This window comes from Anguilla rostrata, chromosome 2 (genome assembly GCF_018555375.3).
Source record: "Anguilla rostrata isolate EN2019 chromosome 2, ASM1855537v3, whole genome shotgun sequence".
NCBI lineage: Eukaryota > Metazoa > Chordata > Actinopteri > Anguilliformes > Anguillidae > Anguilla > Anguilla rostrata.
Genome location: NC_057934.1, coordinates 29648897 through 29675665, shown reverse-complemented (window position 1 = coordinate 29675665; position 26769 = coordinate 29648897). Strand labels below are relative to the sequence as shown.

At 39.1% G+C, this 26769-nt stretch overlaps 1 protein-coding gene across 2 annotated transcripts in view; it reads right to left on the bottom strand.

Moving 5' to 3' along the window:
• npepps (aminopeptidase puromycin sensitive) overlaps window positions 1-26769 on the bottom strand; it is a 130104-nt gene that overhangs the window by 37626 nt on the left and 65709 nt on the right. For both annotated transcript variants that reach the window (XM_064321485.1, XM_064321486.1), the window contains 3 exons: window positions 24491-24595; window positions 10211-10271; window positions 9764-9873 (listed from right to left, as the gene is read on the bottom strand). In XM_064321485.1, the coding sequence (XP_064177555.1) occupies window positions 9764-9873; window positions 10211-10271; window positions 24491-24595 (276 nt within the window). The remainder of the gene's footprint in view (window positions 1-9763; window positions 9874-10210; window positions 10272-24490; window positions 24596-26769) is intronic.

Here is a 26769-nt window from a genome sequence, read left to right as displayed (position 1 = left end):
TATCCTGATATTTTAAGACTGAACTTCTGACACAGACCTTAGACAAAACATGCAGTGGGTACCATAATGTTTAGGGGAAAGACTTTAAAAAATAGATTTGACTGCACTGCATAATTTTAAATGTGTAATCAAACAACTAACATGTGGTTGAAAGGCACATTCTCAGCTTTTATTTAATGGTATTGTTATGCATTTTGGTTTCATCATGAAGAAATAACAGCACTTTTTATAAATAGTCCACCCATTTCAGTGTGTCATAATGTTTGGGACAAATGGCTTCACAGGTGTTTCTGATTAGTCAGGTATGTTAAGCTGCTTCCTTATGTAGGGGACATGCTGCTACTTCTCATAGTGGGGCACCAACATGTAGAAGATATACACCTATATCCTCACAGGTGGCACCAACATATATTAATCATGTATTAATCATGAATTAAATATACAACTATAAATTGGCAACATAAATTAATAATTAAATGAATTACTATTAAAATGACACATTAATAGTTAATCTTAACCAAATCATATTATATTCAGCCAATACCAAATTAATATAAACAATTCAGCTAAAAGGTGAAGGTATACTAAGTTCTTTTGATTAGCAGTGGCTGACTCAATTCAACACAAGGGCGACATAGCTCAGGAGGTAAGACCGATTGTCTGGCAGTCGGAGGGTTGCTGGTTCAAACCCCACCCTGGGCGTGTCAAAGTGTCCTTGAGCAAGACACCTAATCCCTAACTGCTCTGGTGAATGAGAGGCATCAATTGTAAAGCGCTTTGGATAAAAGCGCTATATAAATGCAGTCCATTTACCATTTACCAAGAGTAATACCAATGCAGACAACCTTGTAAATATAATAAAGTTTATTAAATACACTAAAAGTACCAAAAAGGGCAAAGCACAATTGACTACAACGAGGTACAATAAACTGTGAGTGCACATGTGTGAGGAGTGTTGGATGTTCTCCTGTGGAGTTGCGTATTGTAGACAAGCGTCCAAAGAGAACAAAGGATCTAAGATGGAGTATGAATGGAGGGGTCTTTGAAACTACATAAATCTAGTGGCTAAACAATGGCACATGAAGAGTACCAAACAAATACAGGGTAACTGAATAGCTATCAGTGTGCGTTTTCGAGATCATGCCATGTTAAGACCAGTTAATAAGATACGTTCTGTGCATGACATATATTCAAACTAACGCAGGGCGGTGGATGGCTTGGAGCCAACCACAAGAGAATGGTAACACAAGAAGCATTTACATTAATCATTAAAACACAATAAACATCACAGTTACGTACATCCAATCATAAATGTGGCTACATTTGGTCCGTCGCTAATTATACTATGCCCAGAGTTACAGCCTTACTTGAGTCCTTTGGTTCCATTGTTGGAAATGTTTCCTGGTTTCCAGTGTGAAGTCTGCGGGAGTTGTGGTGGAAAAGGGGAAGCCATCCGCCGCCCTTTCCTGGATCCAAGACACGCAGTTTGATCCTTATCGCAGGCCGCTTGCCTCATGGGACTTGCTCTGCTGGATCGACCATCGGGCATGGCTCTCCTGGTTCTTTGACCATCGCTAATCATGTAGCTGTGCTTCGGAGCACCTCGTTCCTTCCGCAGCCGGTAGCAGAGGGTATAAGCAACTTGCTCGGTTGCAGGCCGTGCAAACTTTTCATGGCATGTAGACTCGTGAGAGGGAGACGGGAGAAGGGTGGTGAGTCCAGGGAGAGGAGAATGGAACCGAGGGAGTGAAACAACGGCAACCTCCATTTTATTTAAGGTTGCATGTTTCAAATTTACAGTAAGCCAATACTGTAACTGGAAAGCTAGGAGGTGTGGTTAAATGAGTCCCTTTCAGGTGGACATATGGGCTTGGTAGTTTTGTGTCTTTATAGTCCATGGTACTTACATCTCCCCTTTTGGTCTCAGGATTATGCTGGTGTAATCCCTGAGATCACAAGAGTTAAGTACAGTCTACGGCTGAAAAGTTCACAACAGTTCGTTCAGGCATGTAACATCTGGGCAGTTCATACTGGCTGCGAACACACTGAGCATCATCATACTGGCTGTAAACATTCTGGGCATATTGTGGGTACTAACTACTTGGCTACGCAAGAAAAACATATCATAATACATTTATAAAGACAAGGTTGAAATAAACAAAATATTACAGTGAACAAAGATATAGTATAAAACAGAATACCAACAAATGTATGCTTATTCATCAGGGTTAGTGAGGAACAGGAATGTTAGGAGGACAGTGGGTGTTAGAAATGCTCAGTTAAGATGTTGGAAAGCATCCGGTCTGCACCAGATGTGATGATATAGCCATTTTCGGTGAGGTCCGAAAACGTCATGTTCTAGCTGCTCTACAGAACAGATGACATTTAGATTACATAAAGTAATGACTTAGCCTGGTCTAGGCAGACTTGGTTTTACTCCATTCACACAGATGCTGCCGTAGAAGGGTGTCATCTTAAGTGTTTAAATGACTGTAAAGTCCTGTAAATGGCTGTATCATGATGGTCATTTGACATTGTGATCTCATGCATTATGCTTGAAATATTGGAACATCTTATGTTGTGGTTTGCCTTAATGGTACAAAGTAGCACACAACAGTACTTAAGTACGGGAGCACTTAGGAAGTATTATAAGAGTTACTTATGAAGATTAAACCGTGGTGATGGTTTAGCAATTTTGAGTGTTGAGTTTTTCCATTATTTGTTTATTAAGATCCAACAGCAGAGTGGGTCTAACTATTAGAAGGCAGGTGTTTCAGGATGCCAGTAAACCTGTTTAGTCTTGCTTTCCCCCTTTTCTTTAATGGGATGGACAACAATCTCCCAAGCCATCCGAGTAATTCTACAGATCCTGAGGGTGACCTGTGTGCGTACACAAGGATGGAGATTGTGTAGGAAGAGGGACTTAAAGGCCGGGGCCTCCTCTAGGCCAGGCTTGTTCTTGCCCTGAAAGAATGCACACTTCAAACATTGGTAATACGCACGAGGGTGCTCGAAACGGTAATGTTTTACCTGGATGGCTGCGATTGTTGCTGATGTCTCATCAGTAAAAGAGGAATATTCTTCGATCAAGGCCTCACAAAGCTGAACACGGTCGTCTCTGATGGTGGAAGGCTGAGACTATGAAAGTGCAAACAGACTTAGAGCTAGTCTTCCAGATCAGTCGAGTTTTCTCCCGTTGTGTTGCTAGGGGCAAATCAGAGAGACTGTGTCCAATCTCTCGCAAATAGTCTTCAATGTTATGATCTGGACTGTCAGGATCATAATATTCTAAATCCTTAGCAATTACCTCAAGCTCCTCAAAGCAAAAACAGTCTGAAGTCTTCTGAGTCTGCCTATGTGGAGGAGGTGAGACAGATCTTTGTGATCCTTGTTGGGCTTTGTGTACTCTCTCTGGCTGAGAGACCAAAGCTGAAAGATGTTCATCACTTTTGCGATGAATAGGAACTGTAGAAAGAAAGCCTGAAGACTTTCTGGTACCCCCTTTGGAGGGAAAAGTAAAAGTGGAGAATTCTTTCCCCTGTGGCAGGGAAGAAAAAGAAGCTGAAGATGGAGGTCTTTCTGCTTGATGAGCAGAAAGGTGGGAGAATGGAGCATACGCTGAAGAGAACACACAGATTAAGTTCTGGTGGAGTACCCAGACAAATCTGAACAATCATAGCTTAAGTCTCCAGAACTCCTCTGCTAGTGCTGTGCTAGTTTGGAGGGCAAGACTGATCTGCCTATGGAAGTTCACGAGCAAGCAGGAAAGCAGCTGGGTTTGGACATCATGGGCAAGTCACACGTTTTGCTAGTAAGTGAAGATATTTCTTTCCTACAGACACTAAAGCTCAACTTGTTCACAAACTCAAGATAGGCAGGAGCTACATTATGTGCTAAAGAAGAAATATTTGTCTATGCTGGGCTCCATATCTGTGGTTGGAATGGAGGGTAAAGTTACAGATTGGTAAGTGGTTCCTCTGGTTTTATCCATGGCGTTGGAGCAGTGAGCGCTTCAGTGGCACAAGGTAAGTGCACTGGTCTTTAGCTGAAATGGATTGGATTGTTCACACTCACAACCTCATGCTACTAAAACTATAGTACAACAGCACTACCTATTGGCTTTCGTTAGAGTGGCAGTCTGGGTTAGCCACCAAAACTGGACGCAAGCTGAGTTAACCCCTTTGCGCATAAGCCAAATCTGGTGAATCCTTGCCCATTTAGGGGATACCCTATTTAAAGCTTTATAACTGTAGATGTGAGCATCACAGGGACTTGAAAAATGGCCTAAATGAAGCGAGACATTTGTACCATTTGCAATACTAACGCAGATTAGTTTATATTCATAATTGAGGAAGAAATAAAGTGGCACAAGTGCAATTGTCTTGGCAAAAAATCAAAAATGAATTTGCTTTTTTAGTTTGCAATGAAATACAGAGAGATTGCATGTATACAGCAGGTTACACAATACATGTCCTGGATCAAAAACTCCTTGGCCACAAGTGCATAAAATCTAAGGGTGGATATGCAGAACTACTAAAGGTCTATCAAGCAAACACTAAGCAGTGTACCTAGTGTCTCCAAATCTATCCAAAATGTCTAAATTGTGCATTGCTGTAAATCATAACATAATCATGTATTTCACTACAAATCAACTGTTTTGACTCAAGAAACTCACTGTTGCATCATTTTCAACTGGGAATTACAAGCTTTCCATCAGTACAGTGGCATAAAATATCTAGGTCTCCTAAAACATATCCAAAATCTCTCCAAAAAAGAACTAAATGCTTGTTGTCCATTATAAAGCATATACATGTGCTCCTTATGAATGTTTCAGATGAAACACTGATATCAGATTTTAAAAAATAATGATGCAAAAATATTATACCACAATGTGGTACAGTACCTAAATGTGTAATTATTAATTCTTGTATGTTTTTCTGCACTCTACAGTATGTGATGTTCTCTTGTATGGGGACGGGATGACATTAAAACAATATTCAACAGTCCACCATGTTTTGCCAATGTTAGAGTACAGGTCACATCTGGTGCATTAAACAGAAACACTACTTAGCAAACCAACAAACGCTTACGGTACAGTGTGAAATATACTCATTATAAAATACCACAAACCTATTTAAAGACACAATTTAAAAAATATCGTATATAATCAAAATATTTTCAGCAGTAACACTTACATTTGGACAATGAAATCTTATCTGTGTTCAGTAGATAGAGACAGAGACAGAGACAGAATCAATAGAGACAGAAACAGCTTGGGCTGTTGATTAATTGTCGATCAAGCCAGATTGTACTACAAAGGACGACAACACCGTAAACAAAATGTGAGTTATTACGTACAGCTATTTTGGAAGGTTCCCAGGCGTCACAAATGAATTGTCCAAGACAATATATGCCCACTCAGACTCAAAAGGGACATCTCTAGGCGTAAAACCAATGGTAAGGTTGTATATTTATTCCATATTTAGTCGCAAATATTGACAGTAAAATGACATGGTAGAATTTAAAAAAAATGTTTATTTCAGTGTTCATTGAGAAGCGTTTTTCACAGCTGTGATGGCGTACATCCGTCTGTTGTTGGCATTAACATGTCGCTACGACAGAATACACATTTTTAGTGGCAAAAGAATGTTTTCATTGTCCAGCGTGTCATGTATAGGCGGGGTGTAGTTACAGATGAGACTGCAGGGAGGGGGTGCTTGGTAAATAGATGACCAGTGCAGCAATGGTGGCACTTAGAAACTCCGTTTTCAGTATAGTTGTGTTGAATCGTGTACTAATAAAGCTAGAACACAGTGATTGCGTTTTCAACTCATAATTTGGTTGCAGGAGCACAGAATGTCTGAATTGAGCAATCTAGGCACGCCGGCGTGCCGACCACTAGGGGCACTGCTCAAAGTGGTTAAAGAAGTAACAGCAGCTAGACGGTACAAAGCTTTATACATTTACAAATTTCGCTCAAGCTTAAATATGAGGTAGTGACAGCTAGGTGGCAGATCGCTTTATGCTTCATAACACACGCAAGCTAAAATACAAGGTAGTGACAGCTCGGCGGTGGCCGAACTTTACTTAAACTTGTGCAAGCTGAAATACAGGGTAATAACAGGGCGGTAACAAGCTTAATACTCTCCTACAACCTTAAAAGTTCTTTGGGACTTCACTGGACCAGTAACATGCAATGGTTCAATTAAATAAGCTGCTGAATTAACACGGTTAAATTCAATGGCTCGAATAGCACTGAATATCCAAATGCCTTTGCAACGCAGGAGAAGCTTTTGCAGTTTCTATTGACTGTAAAGCACTCAAAAAACTCAAAGGACTAGGGCAGCAATAGCAGAAACTTTGTAATACGAGGAAGTAATAAAGACTAGTAACACTATTAACGATCAATAGGCATTAAAATAAAAATGATAGTTATCACTGTATTAACCTTGCACAAGCTTGTTAACTAAGTATGGTTTGAATTAAACAATCAATCAATCAATTTAACACAACAATCACCACAATGCACTCTTCTTAAGCACAGGTATCTTAATCTTATCTTTTTCAGGCTCAATGGATTTGGCCCCATTTAGTGGTGGGGTGGGGTGTTTATGTAGGCTTTCTAGTGCTCAGAATTTGAATTTAGAAATTAGACCAGAGATTTCCCATATTAACATTACACAAGTATGAATAAAAGTCAGCAATATCAATCCTCATATGGGAGGATTATTATTACACATTAATAGTCAATCTTAAACAAATCATAATATCAAAGCACAATTCAATAAAATGAGGTACAATAAACCATGTGAGTGCACGTGTTTGTGGGCGTTGTGTGTGTGTGTGTGTGTACGTGTGTGTTTGTGAGTGGAGTGCTGTATGTTCTCCTACACGTGGAGTTGCGTACTGCAGACACATGTTCCAAGAGAACAAAGGATCTAAGATGGAGTGGGGTTTGAAACTACCTCGACGTACTGATGGCACATGGAGGGTGCCAAACAGATGAAGAATATTGGTTATATGGCTATGGGTGTACGTTTTCAGAGATCAACATGCCGTGTTAAGACCAGTTAGTATTTAAATGGATCACGCAGGATCTGTTCTGTGCGTGATATAAGAAAACTAACGCAGCGCGGTGGATGGCTTAGAGCCAACCGAAAATACAGAAGGCTTATAATAACAATTTCAAACACAATAACCATTATAGCACTGTCATGTACAAACAATCATAAATGTGGCTACATTAGGACCGTCGCTAATTACACTATGCCCAGAGTTACAGCCTTGAATCCTTTGGTTCCGTTGTTGGAAATGTTTCCTGGTTTCCAGTGCTACGTCTGTGGGAGTTGTGGTGGAAAAGGGGAAGCCGTCTGCTTCCAAGACATGCAGTTTGATCCTTGTCGCAGGCCGCTTGCCTCGTGGGACTTGCTCTGCCTAGTTCTTCGACCACAACCAATCATGTAGCAGCGCTTTGGAGCACCTCGTTCCTCCCGCAGACGGTAGCCGAGGGTATAAGCACCTTGCTCGGTTGCAGGCCTTGCAAACTCTTCCTGGCGTGTGTGTGAGAGGGAGATGGGAGAAGGGTGGCGATTCCAGGGAGAGGAAAATGGAACTGAGTGAAACTACAGCAACCTCCATTTTATTGAAGGTTGCAAGTTTCAAATTTATAGTAAGCCAATACTGTAACAGGAAAGCTGTGGTAGGAAGTGTGATTAAATGAGTCCATTTTAGGTGGGCATACAGTATGGGCTTTGTAGTTTTGTGTCTTTGTAGTCCATAGTACCTACCCTTAGTACAGAAAACCCTCAGGTTTTAGGAGGTTGTTTACAACAATGCCTTAGGTTTAAGAATGTTTTTTTTAGAGGGCACCTTAGGTCTAAATGGGTTAAAGACAACAAAGTGAAAGTACTGGAGTAGCCATCACAAAGCCCTGACCTGAATCCCATAGAAAATTTGTATACTGAACTGAAAAAGCGTGTCCGAGCAAGGAGGCCCACAAACCTGACTGAGTTACACCAGTTCTGTCAGAAGGCATGGGCAAAAATTCCAGCAAAGTATGGTGAGAAGCTTGTGGAAGGCTACCCCAAGTGTTTGATTCAAGTTAAGAAATTAAAAGGCAATGCCACCAAATACTAACTAAGTGTATGTAAACGTATGACCCACTGAAAATATGATATAGCACATAAAAGCTGAAATAAATCTATTTCTTAGGTATTATTTTGAAATGATCTCTTATGGAAATAAAGTAGATACCCTAATTGACTTAACACAGGAAAAGTATGGTAACATGAAATGTGAGTAGTTGTGAAAAATTGAGTCTGAATGTCTTTAGCCTAGGTATATGTAAACTTTTGGCCTCAACTGTATGTGTGCTCAACACTCAACAAGCCAGTGAGGAGGTTTTCTGAGGATTCAAACATTCTCTCAGCCTAGACAACTAAAATAATTTCAGTAGCGTATGGTACATACTGTTTGTGTTTGCATTTTGTATTTACTGAATTACTCAAGGTGATCTATTCTGAAGTCAAACCTAGATTAACTTGTGATGAACATTTATATTATTGAATAAGTTGTTCATTAATCGGCTAATACTAGGATAAGAATTTTCTGGTTTAAAATCAGGGTGGCACAGTGGGTAGCACCGTCACCTCACAGCAAACAGGTCTCAAGTTTGAATCAAAGTGGGGAGTCTGAATGTTCTCCTTGTGTCAGCGTAAGTTCCCTCCGAGTAGTCCAGTTTATCCACAATTGCAATCCCAGAATTTTTCTTACGTGCTCTTCATGCTTCATGAGGGATTATTTGCCCTAATCCACATAGTCAAAAATAGCAATGCATGCCACAAAGAATAAAAGTCCCATATTCACATTATAGCATATTCCAAAAAATGTACATAAGAGAAATAAAAGTGATTTAACTGATCAAATTAAAGGCCGAGTTTGAATCAACAGGCTCCGAATTGGTAAAAATGTGGGCACAACTATTTCTGGATGATGAAGAATTAAAAAGACAAAGTAAATGATAACAAGCCAAACCTTGAATGTATTGTACGTTTTAAGGAAAAAAAGAGCCAGCCTCAGAGCATATGGACATACTAACATTTCTGCATTGCAATGCTGTGGAACCACTCAACCTTTATGGTACCTTTATGGTGCGATAGATTGGTGACCTGTCCAGAGTGTATTCCTGCCTCTCGCCCATTGCACACTGGGACAGGCTCCAGCACCCCCGCGACCCAGACTAAGATAAACTTACTTAAAACAGATAATTTATATATTAATTTGCACATTGTTTACATCAGTTTACATTAGCTTACTGATACTAGAAATACTGCATTTGAGCGCTTGTCTTCCATTCTTGTCCTATATGTAGACACACTTTGCAGCACTGAACAGTGAATACAGGATAAAAATCTGTGCATAACAGTGGCCTTCTCAGAACCACCCCCCCCCCTTCAGATAAGTGCTTGTATTATGGATAAAAACCATTCATTTTACCACAAGAAAATTGCATTGTATGTAAATGTTTGTACAAGTCACAAGGCTGTTGCAATGCAAACAGCAGGAGGTTGATAATGGAGATTTTTTACACAGCTACTTGGAGCCAAGGTGAAAGTATAATAGAAGGGGGGAGGAATACCAGTGGAAGCACTAAATTTGTATTGTTCTGTTGTTTTGTTTTTCATTCTCATTCATGGAGAATGTTAACAGAAATGATGACTGACACAAGCCACAAGAGATACAAAAGAGGGAAGCACCAGTTTACCTGTTCTTGATCCACAGCAATGATTGGAAAGCCCATCTGCTTTGTCCAGGAGCTCATTACAGCAGCAATAGGCTTACCACTGGCCTGTTCCAGACAGTCCCACAGGTCTTCTGTGATGAGGAAGAAGACAGAACAATAGTGTATCACATCCACACTACATAATCCCTGTTCAGAAAAAAAATCATGCAGTGGAATAGCCAGAAATTCATACAGTGCAGACAGCAGGCTAAAATGTGCACCACCACCACCACCAACTGGACGCCATTACAATTAATTGAACTTTAATTGTAAAAACTGCTTTGATTCCTTGAAGATTTTAAAACAAGCAAGGGGAAATTTTAAATTTAGACTAAAAAATGGGATTGCCTCAAATGTATGAGAAAAAAGGCATATCTGCAGTTTTTGTAAATAGATAATAGAAAATGGGACAGGGATAAGTTGCTTTACCTGTTGATGCATTTTTATGTTGAAACTTCATAAGATAAGTGTTCATTCCTTTCCTAAAATCCTGAAGACAACAATACAGGAAAAACGTGTTATTTAACAAGGGTTATTTGCTTGATTTAACATAAGAAAATAATGACAGAGCAGGATACTGGTAATGGAACCTGCGGCAATGAAGTTTTCATTAGATATTTCTGTAGTGCAGCTGACAACATATGAGTAGAAGTATCTGAATTTCTAAACAGCAAGGGAACTGTTACATAGTATCAAAAAGCAAAGTAAGAATTGCACTGCAATCACGGTAGTGAGCTGTACTACAAGATGTCTACTGAAAATCTACATAATATATTCATACTTAATGCATTTCACTCCACATAAAGAAACACACATTTGTAAGTGGCTTATAAACTATAGTTTAGCATAAAGTAAAAGCTTGAGAAAAACTTAAGGGTTGCCAAATGAAATGTAACAGTCAAATGTGAACTGTCTGACAGTGCTTTTTTAAAAACCAGGAATAAATACCTGTTCCAAATAAAAGTAAGCGTGTGCACCCTTATTTGTTCTTTCTCAATTTGTAAGATCACAAGAATGAATTTCACTATGAAATGCTCAGTCAGGTTATAACACACAACCATAAAAAGGTTAAGTATAGCTAGTAATAGTTTTAGCTAAATTATACATTTGTCAAGTCTAATAACTTCATAGATCATCAGGATTGCATAATATGGGATTTCCTCCATTTAAGTTCCATTTGGCTCAGTACATCATGTTAATTACTATGTTTATAGACTGCTAAGTGTAAAAACACTCATTCATTGATTTATTTACTTCATAAAACAGACACAAACCTGTACATTATAAAAATGACACTGACATGACCAATCAGAAACATACGACAGCTCTGGGAAGCTACTATGTTAAATTATGTTTCCCAGTAACGTGGTGGTAGTGTTGGTATTTCTAAAATAACCCCCCCCCCCCCACTTTTCAAAACATTTCCTAGACTCAAGCACACACACACACAGCAACAACAACAGTAACAACAAAACACAATTTTAATCCAGTGGTGAAATGCAGTTCAGCCATACAGTGATACTGTTCTTTGGTTGGTTGAATTGGGAAAAGTGTGGAACTTCTATAGTGTTATGGCACAAAATCTGAAGTATATCATGAATGTTATCCACTTCGCGTCAAATGAGAAAAGAAAAACAGAGAATCCAATGCAAATTCTGAAGCACGTTTTCATGCAAACAGAAGCTACGTGCACCCAGAGTTAGCCCTGAGAGACCAGCGGCAAAACATACTGAAGGGGCAGTTCATCCAAAAATAAAGTGTTATTTCCACTTACCTGGGGTGCCATGAATCCATCTAGATAGTTTGCTGTGATCTGACAAGTTTTTTAGATATCTGCTGTAGTTAACACCGACACGATGGACATCAGCAGGGCTAACATTTGTAGGGCTCAAAACGCCAAAATTTACAATAAAAAAAAAAAAATTAAAGCCGCAAGGGGTGTTGGGAGGGGTCCAAGCATTGGCACGATCGCGCCCCCTATGGAGTGATTTTAAAATGGCTTCGTTTTCATAATCATATGCCTTCACCCAACATATCTACTGAATATCATGATGATTGTATAAAATATTGATGACTTACGGCCAATTTTGTGCTAAGAGACGCTGTCGGATGACTTAGTTGTGTCGCCATGGATGCCCTGGCTGCTTCCAGTAAAGGCCTTTACTATATCGTAACACTTAGATGGGATGTCGTAACGCACATATGGCCTGGTGTGTTTGTACAGCTGCAGCGCTTCCATGCTGTAACTAAAAAAGGCATCGCACTAGTGTGGTCACGATACCAAAATTTTGACCGATACCAAGCTTAGTATCACGATAATTAATATTGAAACAATACTGATTCAATACTCGGTACCTAGCGATACTGAAATTACCGTAATAGATCAGAAACGTAATGTCCACAAGGGTTGACCTCATTTTCGAATTCACGGATTATTAAAAACCTGGTTTATTAACAACCTTTAAGTTGAAGCCTGTTCAACATATCAATAAGCATGGGCCTATAGTGTTACAACACTAAACCATAGAAAACTATATTAAATATATTTCAAAAACTAAACAGTTGTAAAGTAAATTATCTTTAAACAGGTCTTTCACTTTAAAATAGATCTAAAAACTGCATGTTTCAATAACAATACAGCATCTTCCTATAATGAAATATTTACAAATCAGAACAGCTATTGCTACTGAAGTGAACTGAGTCTAAGCTTGCGCTATATCAACCACGAAAGAATGCACAAGCGCAGGTCACCTCACTTGCCAACCTTAGTTGTTACTGCCATCTAGCGAAGATTCTGACAAATTACAATTTTCATCCTCTCAAGCAGTAATGCGGGAGACACAGTTCCCTGGCTTTTACATTTGACACAAAACTACCGAACGTCGGAAAATTCTAATAGCGAACCGTTTATTTTTATGTTTATTTTTTTAAGTACCGAAAAAGTGCTGAAGTTTCGGTATACCGTGCAACAGTACATCAGACACATATTCCAATCCATTGCTCAGCTTAGCAGAGAATGCACATTTCAGAGCGCCTCAGAGACAGATAGAATAATAACACATAAATACACATTTCAAATAATAAATACGACATTGAGAAAAAACGAAACAAAAGACGAGATATCAAGCCGCGACCTACGCGCAGAGCAGCCTACCCTTTTATTTATTTAGACATTGGCAGATGAGAAAATTTTCGGTTACACTGACCTATAAAACGCTATTCCAAAAGCAAAACCAGACATGTTATACATCGTTAGAAAGCTTATACTCTCACCTACGGAATAAATGAATTGTCAATCAAGTCAAATTGCACTAAAAAGGGCGACAATGCCGTAAGCAACAGGTGTGGTATTACGCACAGCTATTATTGAAGATAGCCGACACAGGCGTCACAGATGCGCGTATATTTCGCAAACGGATTGTCCAAGACAATATATGACCACTCATTCGCAAAAGGGACATCTCTACGCGTAAAACCAATGGTAAGACTGTATATTTATTCAATGTTTAGTCCCAGATATTGACTGTAGAATGACATGGTATAATTAAAAAACGAATTGTCTCGTTTATTTCGTTATTCAGTGAGCAGCGTTGTCACTGCTGTATCTTGTTGCTACGAAATATTACATAACATTACATTACAGGCATTTGGCAGACACTCTTATCCAGAGCGATGTGCAACAAAGTGTATAATCATAATCAGGAACATGTGTGTTGAGAACCCTAGAGAGAAGTACCATTCCAAGTGCAGGGAACAACCGCATAGTTCAACTTGGACCCTGCAGGTTAAACTGATTAACTCTAACACAAACCAGAACAGCAACAACGCAGTCTATGCAAAAATACAAGCAATAGTTAAGACGAGTTAAGACTAAAGCCGGGCACCCAACGCACGCGTATCGACCGCGAGCGCACTACGCGCGTAACTGAAGCGTAGTTGAAGTACTGTTATTACAGCGGGCGACGTCGTCTCCACCAGATGCGAACGCGTCGCGAACCAGCTGCGAAGCTTGCGCGACACAAGCAAACTGAAGCGTAGTTTTTCGCTTCTGTTCTATTTTTTCGGCTTGTCGCGCGTCACGATGGCCTGTTTATACACAGAAATATGCTCTAAAATGCTAGGTATACATGCTCTGATTTATATTTCATCCTTATATTACTGGGGGTGTGTCCCTAGTTCCCTCTTGCAGTAGTGGAGAAAGATAAAACCAGATGAACACCAGATATTTTATAAGCAGTTAAAAAATACAAGCCTTCTCGTTTTTCTATTGTCCTGGCAGGAAAAAAAAATTAAAACTGGAACCTGGGAAAAAGGCAAACTTAGTTTCGCTATCTTATTTTGCGGAGGGGCGGGTAAATTTGAAAATACACCACAGAAAGATGTAGCCTATTGAATGATGTAGAAGTGAATGCACCGAGCAGCGGTTTGTTAGCTTGAGTGTTGGAAGGTAGTTTTTAACCAACCATTGCTCAGCTTATTTGACTTTTCCGATGTCTTCGTTCGCCGTGCTTTCAAAAAGGGCTTGTTAATAAAATCAGTTAATCCACAGTGCTTTAAAAAATCAGATTTAGTGGTCTTGCCGATGAAAATGCACCTATTTTATAAATGAAGTTGTAAGCAAGCCTTTATTGCACTTGTACTTCAAAGCTTCCGGTGTTCATGACGTTGTGGTGTTCATATCCCTTCAAGTTTAAACTGTTACGCTATCTTTTTGACGATTAACTGATTTTACTAAATATGATCCTATAAATGTTTTGACGTGAATAACAAGACGACACGGGAATTCCCAATGGTTGATTATGGATTATTATTATTATTATTAATAATAATAATAATAATAATAATAATAATAATATTATGATCATTACATGTTCTTCATAAAGCTGGCACGCTTGTTAACCAAGCAAATAAATTAATGCAGTTTGAGATTGATTATTATGTAGGCTACGTTGCGATTTAAGCTTATGGTAATTCTTTAAAGTGTTTACTTTCTCACGTATTTACATGTGTTAAAAAATATTACCATATTAACAGACTGAAAAAGGTCTCTCACCAAGTATTCACTTACCCATAATCAACAGTCGTGAACAAACGTGAAATACACGATGTAATCCCACTGCAGACTGCGAGAGCTACTAGGAATATAGAGCTTTAAGCAAGCCTTTGCGCGACACAAACGGAACCAGTGGAGACACGCTACGCGCCGCGCCGTGCCGCTTCGCCGTGCTGCTTACGCTACGCGTGCGGTGGGTGCCCCGCGTAAGTCACCTACGAAACAACCTAGTTACAACCCTAAGATTACAGTCATTTTAAAGATTAAATTGAGAATACGGTTTCTCTCAGCATAAAGACGGATTTAAAGACTAAATGAACTCACCCGATATTGTCTTCAAATGGACCGTATTATTTATTCAGACATTGGCAGACTACAGCATAAATTGCGTCTTTCGTTTATATTCAATATTAGTAATTGCAGCGAGAAACTGCAGCTGTAGGTCGTTATGTTATGGTAGCAACGGAACGAAGCGGACTATATATGTATTAGGCTACCGTCATTGTTTCATTATACCAGTGTGTTTTCGCGCGTTTGCACAGAAACTCAGAACCTATCAATAAAATGGTTTAGCTATTTCTCAGCATAATGACAGATTCAAAGACTAAACGAACTCACCCGATACTGTCTTCAAATGGATCCATGCTCAAAAAAAGTAATTATACATCCTCTCAAAAAGCTTTTACTAACAAACTTTTGGTATCCTAGCATGCACTCTGGGTGGCACTGTCTTCCATTCCTTCCCCGACGGTCAGACCCTCCCCTCACTGATAAAAACTAGACCCTACGGTGTCGAATTACTTGCGTCGCCATGGATGCCCTGGCTGCTTCCAGTAAAGGCCTTTACTATATCGTAACACTTAGATGGGATGTCGTAACGCACATATGGCCTGGTGTGTTTGTACAGCTGCAGCGCTTCCATGCTGTAACTAAAAAAGGCATCGCACTAGTGTTGTCACGATACCAAAATTTTGACTTTGATACCGATACCAAGCTTAGTATCACGATAATTAATATTGAAACAATACTGATTCAATACTCGGTACCTAGCGATACTGAAATTACCGTAATAGATCAGAAACGTAATGTCCACAAGGGTTGACCTCATTTTCGAATTCACGGATTATTAAAAACCTGGTTTATTAACAACCTTTAAGTTGAAGCCTGTTCAACATATCAATAAGCATGGGCCTATAGTGTTACAACACTAAACCATAGAAAACTATATTAAATATATTTCAAAAACTAAACAGTTGTAAAGTAAATTATCTTTAAACAGGTCTTTCACTTTAAAATAGATCTAAAAACTGCATGTTTCAATAACAATACAGCATCTTCCTATAATGAAATATTTACAAATCAGAACAGCTATTGCTACTGAAGTGAACTGAGTCTAAGCTTGCGCTATATCAACCACGAAAGAATGCACAAGCGCAGGTCACCTCACTTGCCAACCTTAGTTGTTACTGCCATCTAGCGAAGATTCTGACAAATTACAATTTTCATCCTCTCAAGCAGTAATGCAGGAGACACAGTTCCCTGGCTTTTACATTTGACACAAAACTACCGAACGTCGGAAAATTCTAATAGCGAACCGTTTATTTTTATGTTTATTTTTTTAAGTACCGAAAAAGTGCTGAAGTTTCGGTATACCGTGCAACAGTACATCAGACACATACTCCAATCCATTGCTCAGCTTAGCAGAGAATGCACATTTCAGAGCGCCTCAGAGACAGATAGAATAATAACACATAAATACACATTTCAAATAATAAATACGACATTGAGAAAAAACGAAACAAAAGACGAGATATCAAGCCGCGACCTACGCGCAGAGCAGCCTACCCTTTTATTTATTTAGACATTGGCAGATGAGAAAACTTTCGGTTACACTGACCTATAAAACGCTATTCCAAAAGCAAAACCAGACATGTTATACATCGTTAGAAAGCTTATACTCTCACCTACGGAATAAATGAATTGTCAATCAAGTCAAATTGCACTAAAAAGGGCGACAATGCCGTAAGCAACAGGTGTGGTATTACGCACAGCTATTATTGAAGATAGCCGACACAGGCGTCACAGATGCGCGTATATTTCGCAAACGGATTGTCCAAGACAATATATGGCCACTCATTCGCAAAAGGGACATCTCTACGCGTAAAACCAATGGTAAGACTGTATATTTATTCAATGTTTAGTCCCAGATATTGACTGTAGAATGACATGGTATAATTAAAAAACGAATTGTCTCGTTTATTTCGTTATTCAGTGAGCAGCGTTGTCACTGCTGTATCTTGTTGCTACGAAATATTACATAACATTACATTACAGGCATTTGGCAGACACTCTTATCCAGAGCGATGTGCAACAAAGTGTATAATCATAATCAGGAACATGTGTGTTGAGAACCCTAGAGAGAAGTACCATTCCAAGTGCAGGGAACAACCGCATAGTTCAACTTGGACCCTGCAGGTTAAACTGATTAACTCTAACACAAACCAGAACAGCAACAACGCAGTCTATGCAAAAATACAAGCAATAGTTAAGACGAGTTAAGACTAAAGCCGGGCACCCAACGCACGCGTATCGACCGCGAGCGCACTACGCGCGTAACTGAAGCGTAGTTGAAGTACTGTTATTACAGCGGGCGACGTCGTCTCCACCAGATGCGAACGCGTCGCGAACCAGCTGCGAAGCTTGCGCGACACAAGCAAACTGAAGCGTAGTTTTTCGCTTCTGTTCTATTTTTTCGGCTTGTCGCGCGTCACGATGGCCTGTTTATACACAGAAATATGCTCTAAAATGCTAGGTATACATGCTCTGATTTATATTTCATCCTTATATTACTGGGGGTGTGTCCCTAGTTCCCTCTTGCAGTAGTGGAGAAAGATAAAACCAGATGAACACCAGATATTTTATAAGCAGTTAAAAAATACAAGCCTTCTCGTTTTTCTATTGTCCTGGCAGGAAAAAAAAATTAAAACTGGAACCTGGGAAAAAGGCAAACTTAGTTTCGCTATCTTATTTTGCGGAGGGGGCGGGGTAAATTTGAAAATACACCACAGAAAGACGTAGCCTATTGAATGATGTAGAAGTGAATGCACCGAGCAGCGGTTTGTTAGCTTGAGTGTTGGAAGGTAGTTTTTAACCAACCATTGCTCAGCTTATTTGACTTTTCCGATGTCTTCGTTCGCCGTGCTTTCAAAAAGGGCTTGTTAATAAAATCAGTTAATCCACAGTGCTTTAAAAAATCAGATTTAGTGGTCTTGCCGATGAAAATGCACCTATTTTATAAATGAAGTTGTAAGCAAGCCTTTATTGCACTTGTACTTCAAAGCTTCCGGTGTTCATGACGTTGTGGTGTTCATATCCCTTCAAGTTTAAACTGTTACGCTATCTTTTTGACGATTAACTGATTTTACTAAATATGATCCTATAAATGTTTTGACGTGAATAACAAGACGACACGGGAATTCCCAATGGTTGATTATGGATTATTATTATTATTATTATTATTATTATGATCATTACATGTTCTTCATAAAGCTGGCACGCTTGTTAACCAAGCAAATAAATTAATGCAGTTTGAGATTGATTATTATGTAGGCTACGTTGCGATTTAAGCTTATGGTAATTCTTTAAAGTGTTTACTTTCTCACGTATTTACATGTGTTAAAAAATATTACCATATTAACAGACTGAAAAAGGTCTCTCACCAAGTATTCACTTACCCATAATCAACAGTCGTGAACAAATGTGAAATACACAATGTAATCCCACTGCAGACTGCGAGAGCTACTAGGAATATAGAGCTTTAAGCAAGCCTTTGCGCGACACAAACGGAACCAGTGGAGACACGCTACGCGCCGCGCCGTGCCGCTTCGCCGTGCTGCTTACGCTACGCGTGCGGTGGGTGCCCGGCGTAAGTCACCTACGAAACAACTACCTAGTTACAACCCTAAGATTACAGTCATTTTAAAGATTAAATTGAGAATACGGTTTCTCTCAGCATAAAGACGGATTTAAAGACTAAATGAACTCACCCGATATTGTCTTCAAATGGACCGTATTATTTATTCAGACATTGGCAGACTACAGCATAAATTGCGTCTTTCGTTTATATTCAATATTAGTAATTGCAGCGAGAAACTGCAGCTGTAGGTCGTTATGTTATGGTAGCAACGGAACGAAGCGGACTATATATGTATTAGGCTACCGTCATTGTTTCATTATACCAGTGTGTTTTCGCGCGTTTGCACAGAAACTCAGAACCTATCAATAAAATGGTTTAGCTATTTCTCAGCATAATGACAGATTCAAAGACTAAACGAACTCACCCGATACTGTCTTCAAATGGATCCATGCTCAAAAAAAGTAATTATACATCCTCTCAAAAAGCTTTTACTAACAAACTTTTGGTATCCTAGCATGCACTCTGGGTGGCACTGTCTTCCATTCCTTCCCCGACGGTCAGACCCTCCCCTCACTGATAAAAACTAGACCCTACGGTGTCGAATTACTTGCGTCGCCATGGATGTCGCTTGCCGTAAAGAAGTTTACTAGATGTCGTAACACTTAGATTTGGAGCTCCAGCTCTTCTGCACCCCACCTAATAAAAAAGTCCAAATGGCGGGCAAACAATATGGCGGACATAGGTGCTCCCAAAAGCAAAGTTGTAGAGCACATTCAGATGCATCGGTCGATTAAGTTTTGTGTTGATCTGACTTATGGTGTAGGAGTTATGTATGTAAAGTATGACCCTTTGTTATAGCGCCACCATCTGGTCGACATAGGTGATTTTTCGTGCCTGAGTAGTGGGGGGCCATAGGAACCCACCTACCAAATTTGGTTGGTCTACAACTTATGGTTGACAAAGTTGTAGAGCACGTTCAGATGCATAGGTCGATGAAGTTTTGTGTTGATCTAACTTATGGTGTGGGAGTTATGGCCTTTTACGCATTACCCTTTGTTATAGCGCCACCATCTGGCCGACATACGTGATTTTTAGTGCCTGAGTAGTGGGGGGCCATAGGAACCCACCTGCCAAATTTGGTTGCTCCAGGACTTATGGTTGCTGAGCCTCAGACACTTTTAGCGGAGAAAAATAATAATAAGAAGAATAATAATAATCCTAAGATACAATAGGGTTCCACCAGCTTCGCTGCTTGGACCCCTAATTAATAGCAATATCTCTTTCCAAATATAATTAAATGGTTACTCATGAATAACCACGGACCTCGTCAGACCTTTTTGTGCACAGTTCCATCGAAAACTGCTTTCTACCAAAGTATGCCAACTATGTATGTCCCCTCAAAGTTTCAACTAAAGCATGCCAGTATTCTGGGGCACAGAATATTGCATTACCTGAAAATGCTGCCGGTGGTCCCATGGTCTAAATCAGGGATCATCAACTCTGGCCCTCAAATCCAAATCCAGCCCTGGTTTTCTTTTCACCCGGGTAATTAGTGCTACTGATTGGCCAGACTGTCTTCACACCTGACTCCCAGGCAAAGAAGAGGGTGGAAAACCAGCAGGTCTCGGCCCTCGAGGACCGTGAGTTGCAGATCCCTGGTGTAAATGATTGTGAAGGTAATGGCAACCATCTAGAAGTGCACTGATTGAATGGCTGGTTTGCGCTCCAAAACACGCAATCAGTGACCAGCAGGTTTATTTTTATTTTGGCCACTCTGTATTCTGGTTTTTGGATGTAAGAAATGTGAAATGTGTGCAAGCTGCACTGGAATGTTGCTTCAAGATCTTTCCCAAAATGTCAGGCGTCTGGAAACAATACAAAGTGTGTGATGTGGACATTAAATGTCAGTTTTTTCTACCTGGGTCTTATTTACGTAATATTTTTAATCAATCCAATTGGTTCTGATTATTTTACGCAACTGCTTCATTGTCAAGTTTTGGCTTATTAGACATTTTTTTCTCTATGCGAGTAGCTTCACCACGGTGTCTATGGGGCATTCCAAGGCTACAGGTTTATTGTACCATCAAGCAAGTCCAGTTTTATCTAAATCTGCTACTGGGAAGTGAAAAAGAATGTGAAATTTGAAATAATTCCGTTTGAATTTGCAGAATGGACCGTACGCTATACTATTCTGTGCACACACACATAAAAAATTTAATTAAATTAAAAAAAATAAAAAGCGCTGGTGCAAATCATGCTGTGAAGCAGTCAACCAGAATCGGCCATAAAAATTCATGATCGGTGCACCCCTACATCTTTAATTGAATTAAGTAAGATCCCAGTTATTATCAAGATTTCAAATGAAGAAATTATGTGATGAATTAATGCTGACAAACCATATCTTCTCTGGTCTTGTTAGCCACGTAAAAATTTATAAAATTTAATTTAATAATCTAAAGCATGCATAAACATGATGATAGTGTTCTATTAGTCTGTGGCCACCCAGACCAACCATGCTTAGTCACCACCTAAATCTCATTTTGAGTCAGGAAAAAAAACTCCACGTTAGATAAATAAGTTTATTTCCAAGTTTTGTACTATTTTACAAATTTTTATTTTTACAATTTGTACAATTCTCAAAGAAATAACCCAGCTATTGAAAAGCAAACATATCTAGATAATATCAGCCTACCTAAACTTCCTGATCAACTGCTTCTATACTCTTAATTAACATTAGATTATGCTTTTGAATTTTTGAAGTGGATCCACACAAGCCATAAAATCCCAAGGCCCAGATGGATTCTATAGAGAATTTTATCTTCAATTTTGGCCAGACGGTTGCTCCATATTTAGGATTAGGCTTAATTTTTGTGCTAAAGGATTCCTCTCAAGCTCAATGAATATTCCTTATCTGAGCCTCTTGCTTTAAAATGGAAAAGATCCATTTGATTGTTAATTGCTTATACTTACCACCTGATTACATTTTGATTAGAAAGCAATAACCAAACTAATAGCTAGACGATAAAAAATCCCTCCCTTCATTAAACCAGACCAAACGTAGATGCTTAGAAAGTATTCAATGCTAGGAATTATTTCGATATTGATCATAATTTTATTAAGTGTATTAAAATGATACGATCCCCAAACTGACCAGCCCAACAGTGTCCAACAATAGTCTACACTCACCATTATTACAAATCAGGGATTCAGAAATATGTAGGGTGATAAAGGCAAGAGGTATCAGACTGTTACGACCTGGTCTAGGGTCAGACTGTAACAGGGTAAATGATAAGGGACATGGGTAGGGAAACATACGGAAAACTGACCAGGAACTCCGGTCCCTATTTGCCTATCCAAATCTAACTGAACGCTGGCTAGTCTTCGAAGCATACTGGGCACGAGGCAACTTTGAACGCTGAACTTCAGACAGTTAGCTGATAGTCGGAAACTAAAAGCCCAAATAGCGTAACCCTTATGGAATGTTAAATCTCCACCTAGAGTAGCTTCAAAAGTAATAAAGGGAAAATAACAAAGCAAAACTTGTGTCCCGATGGAAGGATTTTTAGTCCAGCTGGGAACACATCAACTAACTTAGCAAATCGTGAGTCAAGGTCAAAAACGAACGTACGGTCACACACAAAATCCAATCAGCAAACAAAGCAGTTGTTTGCTGATTTCATTCATTCGTTCATTCACTTGATTTTGGAAATGATTGGCCACATGGTGGCGTTATAGCGGTCAATATTAAAACAATCTGGGACAATCTTTATATCCAATCTTTGGACATAATATTTAATTTGAACAGAAACTATTGTAGCTATCCAACCTGAGAAAATTGAACTTTCAAGCACGAAGAAAGACCACATTAATTATTAAAGTGAAGCACCACTACTAAACAAAACATGAAATCAAGTACAGAACACAGAGAGTGGCAAAACAAGAATGTCTGAAGCCCAGTATAGTTTCTCACATTTTGTTGAGATTTAAAAACGGTGACTTTTCTTTATAAAAATTATAAGGTAAATTCACGTTGGGGATTTCGTCTGGCTTGGGTTCTATGCTTGACTGTTTTTCTGTATTTAGGGACATAGAGCTAGAGTAGTACCTGGATGCCACTTGTGTTTAGATGCACAGAACAAGTTTTGGTATAGTATGGAACTTTGAAAAACCTGTTGGATGCAATGCTGCATTGAAAAAAATGAAGATAAACAGTAATTAGTAGCATCCAGTCTCCTTGCGAATCATTGATCTCATCTGGCCTTTATTTAGCTACATTGTAACAAGGTAGCATTGCATTCGAGAGATGGTTTGCGAGGTCGGAACCGGTCGGTAGCGTTAGCTAGCGTTTTTTCTAATTGTTAGCTGACATTAGATTGTGTTAATTACATTAGCTAGCGAGCTAACGCAACGTTACCTGATATGAGAGATGGATACTGTGCGCAACATTGTCTAAACTAATGTTGCCTTTATTGACATGGTCCGGTAGCTAGCGTTAGCTGTGTAAATAGCTATGTAATTTAGTAATGTTACATTGACATCAACAAATAATATGACCTCTCATGTTACACAAAACTTATTAGGGTTCCATAACCCCCCCACCTTTAACGCTAGCAGACACCAGAAAAAACAGTACACCGCTCACACACAAGTGAGTTGAAGAGCAAGCCTGTTGCGTTAGCTCCGCCTACCCTCTCTGGCAGACTAACCACTGATGGGTGATGGAAAACGCGTCACTATCTATGCGCCGCTTGTGATTTTTTCCCGGGAATGTCGCCACAGACACCCAGTTCTTTAATCATAAATTACTGTAATAATAATAATATAAATTAATATAATAATAGGCTCAATCACCATTGTGTTACCTAATTCAGCGATAGATAGTGACTTAAGACATTTATTTTAATGAAAATCTTCGAGACTATTACTTTAAATTCAGTGTTTGTGTAAAAGGTTGGAATTCGTGTTATAAAGAGGTAGGCTACCCCTATATATTTTTTTATTTGCATTGCAAATATTTCATTTAGAATACGTAACGTCAGCTCATTTCATTTCACGGTAGGATAATAACCTTATACATCTGGGCCGCTAAATGGCGCTTTCTGCCTGTGATCAATGGGAATTATGTTTCATGCTTGGATTTCAGAATAAATCCAGCATCGATTTGTAATGCACACTAATAACGTTGTGCTTTTTGTCGTATATTTTTCTATCATACTACAGGTTGGTAAATACTTGTGTACACAATATAATCATTAGATTTTGAAAGGTAAAGATATATAGCGTCTTGTCGTTGTTAAGGTTGAGATTAAGTATCATTTTACATGAAAATGTGTTAACGTGCCAGCCAAATCCAATTGTTTACGATGCTATTCAAATTCAAACCCTGTGTTTACTTTCTTCACTGAGACAGAGAAGAAAATGAAAAGCCTCAAACAATCAAAGCTCAGCTTTGGGAAGGGAAGAGATACAGGACAAGATGAGGGGACTGAGAGAAAGTAGCCAGCCAGGCTACTCAGGGAAATCAAAAAAATGTCCCCTAGTGGGCTTGGATTTTGGACCTCGGTATTTCTAAAACCCTGGGTACGGCCATGATCCCAGCATAGACATAAAAAAACAAACACAAACACAAAATCTTTAAAATGAAATGTTGCATTAATTTATATCAAAGATATGAAAATGAAAATCAAGTATGTGACATTTTGATAATTATTAATCCCAAATCTGAATCCTAGCTCCTTACCTCATCTCCTATGTAGTTGTGCAGCATACGAATCACAGATGCTCCTTTGCTATATGATATGGCATCAAAGATTTCATCCACTTCTGATGGGTGCCCCACATCCACCTGCATTACAAAAAAAGAAAAAAAATCAAATAATATAACATAAAATAACATAATATATCATAAAGATAAGTACAGGCAATTCAGCCCAACAATGCTTGCCATTTTCCAAACTGATTTGTACCTAGTGCTCCGATTACCTACAGGCTAGATAGTAACCAACACTGTAGCCTGGCCTTCAAAATCCCAGTTTCTGCCTCTACAACATCACCTGGCAGGCAATTCCACACAGTGACTACACTCTATGTGAAAAAATGCTACCTAATGTCTGTACGAAAGTTACCAGTTATGTCTCCACATTCTACCAACAAAACTCAACTTGAAGAATAGTTCACTTTGTTGACCCCCTTTATGAATTTAAAAGCCTCAAAAATCCCCTGAGTCTCCTTTTGCTAAACTTGAAGAGAATAAGCATCTTAAGTATTTCCTCATTGCATTTATCTTTCATAAAAAAGCAATTTAGCTGCCCTTCTTTGAACCATTTTCAGAGCTTCTCCATCTTTCTTGTAGTAAGGTCCCCAGAACAGCACACACTGGTCCAAGTGTGGCCTAAGAAATGAATTGTATAAGATAACTTCCTTGGATTTACACTCAATACATTTGGCTATATATCCCAGCATTCTGTTGGCTTTACTTACTGCTACAGCACAGTGCCTAGAACCTGAAAGGATTTGATAAACACTTTGCTCAATTTTTTTTCCAAAGTCTTTTTGAAATTTTGCACATTGCAATTTTTTTCCCCACAAAAATTAGTTCTGCCTTATATTTTTATTTCCCACATTTAGCTATACTGAATTTTATTTGCCAGGTTTCTGCCCACTTCAGGATTCTGTCTTGGATTACTTCAGTAGATTCCAAACTATTAGCTGGGCCTCCCAATTTTGTATTCTCTGCTAATTTAATTAAATTTCCTGTTCCTGTCAAAGTCATTGATATAAATGAGGCAGAGCAGTGGTCCCAGCACCGATCCTTGTGGGACTCCACTTCCCACAATACATTCTATGTACATGCAATTTAACATTCAATTTGAGAAAAAAATATAACCAAATGATACTATTCAAGGTAGTTTTCACACTGACAGTTTAGTCTAGACCCTAACCCTCACCCTTTTTCCTCCATACAGAGCGCTGACCATTATGGCCAAATGTTTAAATTTTTGTTTCATCTGACCAGAGAACACTCCTCCAAATGGCTAGGTCTTCATCCTGGTGATCAACTGCAAACTTCATTTTGGCTTTTTTATGCCAGTCTTGGAGCAAGGGCTTCTTCCTTGCGCGACAGCCTTTCAGGCCACAGCAATGTAGGATTCTCTTAATGGTGGATGTAGATATTTTGGTACTTGATGCCTCCAACTCCTTCGCAAGTTCCTTTGTTGTTACCTTGAGGTTCAGTTAAACCTTTCAGACCAAGCTTGTTCAGCCCTGGGAATTAATTTGTACCTCCTTCCTGAACGATACAGTGTCTGTGTGGTCCCAAGATTTTTATTTTTGCTTACAATTGTTTACATGCTTGTGGTAACTTCTGTTGTTTGAAAATTTCTCCTAAAGAGGAACCGGACTTGTGGAGGTCCACAATTTTTTTTCTGAGGTCTTGGCTGAGTTGCTTGGATTTTCCCATAGTATCAAGTGCAAAAAGGCAGTGGGTCTAAAGGCCCTTAAATACAGCCACAGGTGCCAATTAACTCCCAATTAACTGCTAGTTATGCAATTGGCCAATCAGAAGCTTCTAAAAAGTCATTGCATCAATTTCTGGAATCTTCCAGACTGTTTAAAGAGAGTCAACTTGGTGTACGTAAACTTTTGACGCACTGGAATTCTGATATAGTGAATTAAAGCAGAAATAAATCTCTCTAATCAATTGTTTCATAATTACCTCTGATGTGAACAAAGTAGATGCCCTAATTGACTTGCCAAAAGAAATGTATGTTAACATGAAATTTGCAGAGTTGTGAAAAACTGAGTTTGAATATCTTTAGCCTAGGTGTATGTAAACTTTGGGCCTCAACTATACTTGCTAGGGTGACTAAGCACCTTATTAGGAATATGCAAATGTATGTTTTAAATATACATAAGTATTTATGAATGACTGCTTTGCCCACGTGCATGCCAGAAAATGTGGCATGGGCAAAAGCGTGGGGACCCTGTCGGGCAGTAACACCTCTTAGATTTTTTAGCATT